Here is a 7,979-nt window from a genome sequence, read left to right as displayed (position 1 = left end):
GGGGGGGGGGAGGGGGTTGAAAAAAAATAGGGGGGGGTCGGGAGCAGAGCGAGTGGGTTCCTCCCGCCTCCCCCCCTCCCACCACAATGGGAGGCGCCGACGTCACTTCCGGCGGCGCTCCGCCCCCTCCCGCCTCGGCCCCCCCTCGTCGGTTGATGACGTAGTAGTGGGCGGGGCCGCGGCGCGCGCGATCTCCGCGTGCTCCCGCGCGCTGGCCGCCAGGGCGCGCAGCCAGGCGCGCATCTCCTCCTATTGGGGAGGGGGAGTCGCGGGGAGGGTTCGGGGGGGGTGAAAGCCGCGAGGAAATGAGGAATAAAGCGATAGTAAAAAGGGAAAGTAAAAGTGGGATTTAAAAATGGGGAGTGGGTGGGAAAAAAGGGGGAAAAAAGAAAAAAATAACCGAAAAAACGGTAGGAAAAACCACGGGGAAATGTATTAAAAAAATATAAAAAAAGGCAAAATATGTAGAAAATAGCAAAAAGCAAAATAAAAGCAAAAAGACCAACAAAATAGCAGAAGAAATCGAGAAAAAATGGAAGAAATGCAAAAAAAAAGTGAATAAAAAAAAACACAAGTGTAAACATAATAAAAAAAAAAAAACACAAACAAAAGTTATAAAATATAAGGCAAAAATAACCACAAAAATACAATAAATGCAAAAATAACCCAAAAAAGGCAAAAGAAAACACAAAACACTTAACAAAATTTTAAACCCCCCACGTCCCAGCCATAAAAAAATGAAGCCCCCAAAAAATGACCAAATTTGATCCCCCCAAAATGTACCAAAATCCCCCAAATCCTTCTAATCACCCCTTAAGCCCCAAAGAACCCCTCAAATGCTAATTAAAGAAAAACAAAACCAGGAAAAGACCCCAAGCCCACATAATTATCTCTTGAAACCCCAAATCCCAAATAAATCCCTACCCCCCCTAAATAATAATTACTTTTTTTTAAAAAAAGTGAAAAGACCCCAAACCCCCAAAATTACACTCTAAAGTTACCCCCCCAAAAAGCTGCCAAAATAATAATAAAAAACAACAAAAAGTCTCCAAGTCCCTCAAAAATTCCGTCCAAACCCTCTCCAAACACCACAGAAACCCTCAAACCACCAAAAATAATTATATAAAAAAATAAAAACCACAAAAAGACAGCCAAATCACTGTAGTTACCCCCACATATTACTCATAAACCCCAAAGAAATCCCCAAACCTCCAAAAATAATTATAAATAACCAGATCAACAAAAAACGCAAGGACTCCAAAACCACTGAAATTACCCCCTCAAATCCCAAAGAAACCCCCAAACCTCGAAATATAATTATAAAAAAAATCTTTAAAAGCTACAGATTCCAAATCCACTTAAATTAGCCCCAAAATAACCTCAAACCCCGAAGAACCTCCCAAAACTCCTTTTTTAAAAACAAAACAAAACAAAACAAACAAACAAACAAACAAAAAAAGAAATAGGACCCAAAAGCCCCCAATCCCCCCAAGTCCCCCCTAAACTCTCCCCCCATTCCAACCTCCCCAAACCCCAATGGAGCCCCCAGAAGTCCAAAAACATCAATAAACGCCCCCCCAAACAACCCCAAAACCCCACAAAAAGACCCCAACCCCCCAATCTTACCATAACCCCACCAAATCTCCCCCACAATCCCCCAAATCTCCCCCCAAAACCCCCCAAATCCCCCTCCCCAACTCTTTGGACCTACCTCGTCCTTGGCCTGCAGCAGGAACTCGCTGCCGTCACCGGTCCTACAGGGGACAATGGGAGGGGGCTTCAAAACCCACCCCCACTACGCCCCCTGACCCCAAGACTCCTCCTGTTGTCCCCCCAAACCCCAAAGCCCCCCCTGACACCCACCGCAGCTTGAAGACGTTCTTTTTCTTCTTGTAGTCAGCGGCCACCTCGCTGATGGCCTGGTGGAGGCTGAGGGGGGGCTCGCCCCCATGGGTGCTGCCGCTCGCCGGGCCCTTGGCGTCCTTGTAGAAGGCCAGGTCGCCCTTGCTCAGCACGCAGTAGAGGTTCACCCAGGACCTGGGGAGGGCAAAGGGGTGCTGTGGTGGGACCCCAGGGGTGGGGGCAGTTTTGGGGGGCAAGGGGAAGCCCAAGCCATCAATGGGTGGTTGAGTGGTGGGGGTCTTGGTTCATTGGTGGGCAACCAAGTTGTGGAGTTTTGTTGTTGGTGGGCACCCCAATGGTGGAGTTCTCTCACTGATGGGCAACCAAATTCTGGAAGCCTTCCACGATCAATGGGCACCAAAACTGTAGAGTTTCTCTATCAATGAACACCCAAATCCTGGAGCTTCTCCTCCATCGATGCCACTCAAACCATGGAGCTCCATCATGGATGGGCACCCACATTGTGGACCTTATACACCACTGATGGGCACCCAAATTATGGAGTTTTATCACTGATGGGCACCCCAACCAGGGAGCTTCTCCATCGATGGCCACCCAAATCCCAGAGCTTCTCCACCATCACCAGGCCCCCAAATCACGGTGCTCCCTCATCAAAGATGGGCCCCCAAGTGATCGTGACACCTCCCCATCGGTGGTCCCTGGGCGCTGATGGATCCCCTCCACTGTTGGGCCCCCAAACCATTGAGATCCCCGCCCAACCCCACCAACCTGTTGGATGCCTTCTTGTTGGGCCCGTCCAGCTCATGCTTGCGAAAGAGGAACCCCTCGTGCTGCACCGTGTGGCTGGGGGGCGGTGGGGGGGGGGCGCTGCTCTGGGCGGGGGCCGACCTCGACCTCCGGGCCTCCCCCGGACCCCCCTGGCCGGGCTCCTTGGGCCGGGGGCGCCGACGGGGCTTGGGGCGGTCGCGGGCACGGGGCCGGTCTGGCCGTGGGGTCCTCTCCGGTAGGACCTCGACGCCATTGGGGAGGCGGCCGGGGGACTCACGGTCCCGGGGCTGGGGACACACGCACACAGAGAGGTCAGGGGGAGGCTCAGGGGGGTCCTTGAGGCTGGGGGACATGGGCACGGGCAGCACTCACCAGTGCTGGGGAGGGGACGGTGGCTTCCTTCTCCTGGAGCTGCTCCACAATGTCGGCCAGGGTGGCTTTGCTGGTGGGGAGAGGGGACAGGGGGTGCTTGTCCCTGTCCCTGTCCCTGTCCCGTCCCCATCCCTTCCCAATCCCCATCCCAATCCCATCCCCATCCCCATCCCCATCCCCATCCGTCTTCATCCCATCCCATCCCATCCCATGCAAACTCCATCCCAATTCCATCCCAATCCCAATCCCCAACCGATCCCCGTCCCGTCCCCATCCCATCCCATTCTCCATCCCCATCTCCATCCCATGCCAATCTCCAAACCCTTCCCCATCCCATGCCCATCCCATGCCCATCCTGTCCCCAATCCCATCCCCACCCCAATCCCAATCCCACCCCAATCCCCACCCCACACCTACCCGTGCCGAGGCCCCTCCTGCTCGCTGGACTCCTGCCTCTCCATCCTCCGCTCCCTCCTCTCCCTCCGCCGCTCCAGCAGCCCCGTCTTCCCCTCCCCAACATCCCCCCCGCCACTGTCACCCTTGGGTGCCACCGGCACCTCGGTGGTGATGGCAGCGGGGGTGGCAGGGGGGGTGTCCCTGTCCCCATCCCCCTCCCGCACCCGGTCCAGCTTGGGCTGGAGCCTCTCGGGACGCAGCTCCTGCCGCACGTAGGCGACACGGGGCTCCGGCCGGGCACGGGGGGTTTCGGGGCGTTCCTCTCCCCCAGGACGTGAGGGTGCTGGAGGTTCTCCCAAAAATTTGCGCCCCAAAAGCGGCGTGGCTGGCTGCTTGCTCTGCTCTGCTTTCAGCTTCTCCAGCTGTGGAGGGGAAGGGGGTGAGATGGGGCATTTATGGGGGATCCCAATGCCTTGGGTGTCTCCATGTCTTGGGGTTGTCCATGCCTTGGGGTTCTCCATGCACTGAGGTTCTCCATAATTTAGGATTCTCCATAATTTGGGATACCCATGAGTTGGGGTTCTCCATAACTTGTTCACCACGCATTGAGGTTCCCCATGCCTTAGGATTCTCCTTCCTATGGGGGTCCCCACGCACCGTGTCGGCTCACCACGCCCCGGGGGGCTGCTCCCCACCCCTGGGGTTCCCGAGGCGGGGGTCCTGTACCGTGGTGAGGCGGCGCAGGGAGCTGAAGCGCTCCTCCCAGGCGGCGGCCGCCTTGCGGAAGGCTTCGTGGCGCCGGATCAGCTGCTCCACCTCGTCCACGCTGCTGCCCAGCTCCTGGCTCTTCAGCAGGGGCTCCTGTGCCGTCAGCCATGCGTCGGCCACCACCGCCTCCTGGGCAAACTGGTGGACCTCCAGCACTGCGGGACGGACGCGTGGATGGGCAGAAGGATGGATGGTGTGCCCGGTTCCCCATCCTCCCAGCCTCCGGGGACGTCTGACCCCGTCCCGCCCTCACTTTGCTGCAACCATTCCCAGTGCTTGTCCCACTTCTCCGCCAGCTCCTTCTTCTTCGCCAGCAGCTTCTCCGCCAGGGCTTTGATCTGGAGGAAAAGGGGGGGGAGGACCCGATGTGAGCTGGGACCCCCCCCCCCGATGCTGCCGATGCCCCCCAGCACCTCCGGCACCTCGTCGGCCGCAGGGCTCTTAGCAAGGATGAGGGTCTTGCCCAGCTCCAGGCAGGTGGCAATGCTCTTGCTGCGCGCTTCCATCTCGCTCTTCAAGCCCTGGTGGAAGTTCATCAGCACCTCCACCGAGGAGACGTCCCTGTGGGGGCAGGGAGGGACACAGGTTGTGGCGCCAAGGGGGGAAACGTGGGGAGAGAGCTCGTGAGCTTGGAGGGGGTGTTGGGGTCTTCGGTGGTGTGGATGGGGCAGGACACGGGACCTTGGGATGGGATGGGACATGGGTGACACCAGCACCATGGGTGGGACAGGATGTGGGACCTGGGGATAGGACAGGACAGGACAGGGATCCTTGGTGCCACAAATGGGATGGGACACGTCCTCGGCATCGGTCACGATGGGGTCCTTGGGATAGGACAAGACACGGGGCGTTGGGATGGACACAGATCCTCAGCTCCATGGATGGGGACAAAATGTGGGGTGCTTGGGATGAGGACAAATTGGGATGGGGACAAACTGGGATGGGGACACAACGTGGGTGCTTGGAATGGGGACAAAATTTGGGTCCTTGGCATGGGGACAAATTGGGATGGGGACACAACTTGGGTCCTTGGGATGGGGACAACGCACAGCCCCATGGCCAGACCAGACCAGGGCTCCTGGGGCTGATGCCTCTCCCATGTCCCCGTCCCCACGGGGGGCTGAGGACCCCCCACCCCAACCTGGGCTTTTCTCCGGCGCCAATCTGGCAGAGCACGCCGTCCATCCAGGACACCAGGTCACGCACGGTACCAGCGAAGCGGACGCGGTCGGCGGCGCTGGCCACGTGCAGCCGGCACTCCTCGCAGGCACCCAGCAGCTCCTTCCAGGCGCTCAGCACCTCCTGCTCCCGGCTGGCAATGGCCTCGGCGTTGTCCCCGGCGTAGACGGTCCTCAGCTGTGCCGCCCCCTCCTGGAGCTGCCGGATTTGGCCCACCAGCACCTCCACGTCGTGCTCAAAGGCGCCTAGCGCCCGCTGCAAGGCTCCAGCCGAGGCTCGCGGCGCTTCCTTGGCCGCCAGCTCGGGAAGGCGCCGCCGTTTCTCCTCGATCTGCCCCAAAAGCTCCTTGCAGTCGCTGAAGAACTTGTGGAGCTCGTGGGAGGCAGCCAGGAGCTGCGCCCGCGTCTCCATCAGCTCCAGGAGGTCGGCCCAGGCCTCGTTGACGCCGTCCTTCCACTCGGCGATGGTGGCGGCGTCGGCGTGGCCGTAGTCAATCAGCTCGTCCACCATCTGGTTGATGGCCGAGATGCGCTCCTGCCCCACGCTGCCCGTCTCGCTGGCAAACTCCAGGAACTTCTCCTGCAGCAGCTGGGGGGGGATGGGACAGGGGTCAGGGGGGTGCTGGGGACGGGGAATGGGGGATGGGACCGTGGCATGGGCCTGGGGTTGTGGTGCGTGGAGCAGGGATGGCACCAGGAGCACCAGCGTGGGATGAGGACAGCCCCAGGACCCCCAGGATGGAGCAGGAAGAGCCCCAGGATGGGACAAGGACAACCCCAGGACCCCATCATGGAGCAGGGACACCCCCAGCACCCCCAGCATGGAGAAGCAATGATCCCCAGGACCCCCAGCATGGAGCAGGAACAGTCCCAGGACCCCCAGGATGGAACAAGGACACCCCCAGCACCCCCAGCATGGGACAAGGAGAGCCCTAGCACCCCCCCCCCACGAACCGGGGACAGCCCCGAGACCCCCACCCCTCCCCACACCCGCCTCCAGCCCCCCTCCCCGCTCACCGTGACATGCTCGTAGTCCTGCCCCAGCTCGGGCGAGCCGGCCACCACCTCCTTCTCAGCGATCCAGTGCTCCAGCTCGCCCACCTCGCGGCCGAGCTGGTAGAGCCAATACTGCTGCTCCAACTTGCCCTTGCGCTCCTCCACCAGCTCCTTCAGAGACACGTACAGCCGGTCAACCTGCGACTGCCGCCGGCTCACCTGCTCGCTGGGCACGGACGGGGGGACGGGGGGGACGGGGGGAGCAGGAGGAAGGTTGGAGGGGGGGGGGACACAGAGCGCCCGGTGAGCACCCGGTTCCCCCCCGGCTGCAGGTTTTGCGGGGGGTTCCGGGGGGTGGGGGGGTTGCGGGGGGTCCTGCGCCCACCTCTGGGGGTGCCCCAGCTCCAGCAGGGCTCGGCACTGGCGCGAGAGCTGGGCGATGCTCTCCTCATAGTTCTCCACCGTCTGCTCAGTCTGCAGGTGCTTCTTCAGCAGCTGCAGGGTGCTCTGCTCATCCTTGGACATGGACGCAGGGGATTTAGCCCTGGGGAGGGGGGGTCTCTGACCCTGAACCCGGGGCCCCCCCCCCCCCCCCGCCCGGCGGGGGGGGGGGGGGCGGGGGCCGCCGCCCGGGGCCGGGCGGGGCCCCCCCCCCCCCCCCCCCCCCCCCCCCCCGTTTTCTGCCGCTACCTTGCCCTTCTCCTCGCTCATCAGCAGCAGCTCCTGCTCGCCCAGCCACGACTCCACCTCGGCCACGTCGAAGTAGTACTGCTCCAGCTGGAAGGCCGCATCCAGCGCCTGCTGCCGCCGCTCTGCCTGCTCCTGCAGCTCCCCCCAGGCTCCCCCCAGGCGCTCCAGCAGCCTCCGCACCCCCTCGGCCTCGGGGCTCTTGATGGAGGCCACGGCCGCCGCGCGCTCCAGCACCTCATCCACGCGGGGACGGTGCACCTGGATCTCCCGGCGGAGGTTCTGGGGGGAAAGGGTGAAGAAAGGGGGGGTGAAGAAAGGGGGGGCTGAGGGGGGTGGATCCCCCCTAATGGTGATGGTGCCCCCCCACCCCCCGGCCGCACTGCTGGCCTCACCTGGTTCTTTTTGATGAGCTGCTGCACGGTCTGCAGGTTGGTGCCCAGGTCCTGCTGCGTGGCCAGGGGCAGGCGGTCCTGGACCCAGAGCTGGGGGACGGGAGTGGAGGGGAGCGGGTCCTGTCCTGCTCCTGTACTGGTCCTGGTCCATCCCCATCCCAATCCCAGTTCCCATCCCAATCCCATCCCATCCCCATCCCCACACCAATTCCAGCCCCATTCCCATCCCATCCCAATCCCATCCCATTCCCACCCCAATCCCATTCCAAATCCCATCCTCTCCCCATCCCCATTCCAATCCCAATCCCACTCCAATCCCATCTCCATCCCTACCCCAATCCCATCCCCACCCCAATCCCATCCCCATCCCAATCCCACCCCAATCCCACCCTAATCCCATCCCCACCCCAATCCCACCCCAATCCCATCCCCACCCCAATCCCATCCCCATCCCAATCCCACCCCAATCCCACCCTAATCCCATCCCCACCCCAATCCCACCCCAATCCCATCCCCACCCCAATCCCATCCCCATCCCAATCCCACCCCAATCCCA

At 60.9% G+C, this 7,979-nt stretch overlaps 1 protein-coding gene across 1 annotated transcript in view; it reads right to left on the bottom strand.

The window, feature by feature from the left end:
- LOC118159625 (spectrin beta chain, non-erythrocytic 4-like) overlaps positions 1-7,979 on the bottom strand; it is an 8,783-nt gene continuing 804 nt past the window's right edge. The window contains exons 2-15 of the mRNA XM_035314197.1: positions 7,424-7,513; positions 7,032-7,310; positions 6,727-6,857; positions 6,363-6,567; positions 5,309-5,934; positions 4,590-4,728; positions 4,421-4,505; positions 4,126-4,322; positions 3,421-3,821; positions 3,004-3,073; positions 2,632-2,918; positions 1,864-2,037; positions 1,712-1,754; positions 1-249 (exon numbers count right to left, since the gene is read on the bottom strand). Of these exons, the coding sequence (XP_035170088.1) occupies positions 103-249; positions 1,712-1,754; positions 1,864-2,037; positions 2,632-2,918; positions 3,004-3,073; positions 3,421-3,821; positions 4,126-4,322; positions 4,421-4,505; positions 4,590-4,728; positions 5,309-5,934; positions 6,363-6,567; positions 6,727-6,857; positions 7,032-7,310; positions 7,424-7,513 (2,874 nt within the window). The 3' untranslated portion in view covers positions 1-102. The remainder of the gene's footprint in view (positions 250-1,711; positions 1,755-1,863; positions 2,038-2,631; positions 2,919-3,003; positions 3,074-3,420; positions 3,822-4,125; positions 4,323-4,420; positions 4,506-4,589; positions 4,729-5,308; positions 5,935-6,362; positions 6,568-6,726; positions 6,858-7,031; positions 7,311-7,423; positions 7,514-7,979) is intronic.

Source organism: Oxyura jamaicensis, unplaced genomic scaffold, assembly GCF_011077185.1.
Source record: "Oxyura jamaicensis isolate SHBP4307 breed ruddy duck unplaced genomic scaffold, BPBGC_Ojam_1.0 oxyUn_random_OJ71353, whole genome shotgun sequence".
NCBI lineage: Eukaryota > Metazoa > Chordata > Aves > Anseriformes > Anatidae > Oxyura > Oxyura jamaicensis.
The sequence above is the reverse complement of the archived record's forward strand: the minus strand, read 5'-3'. Positions and strand labels throughout refer to the sequence as shown.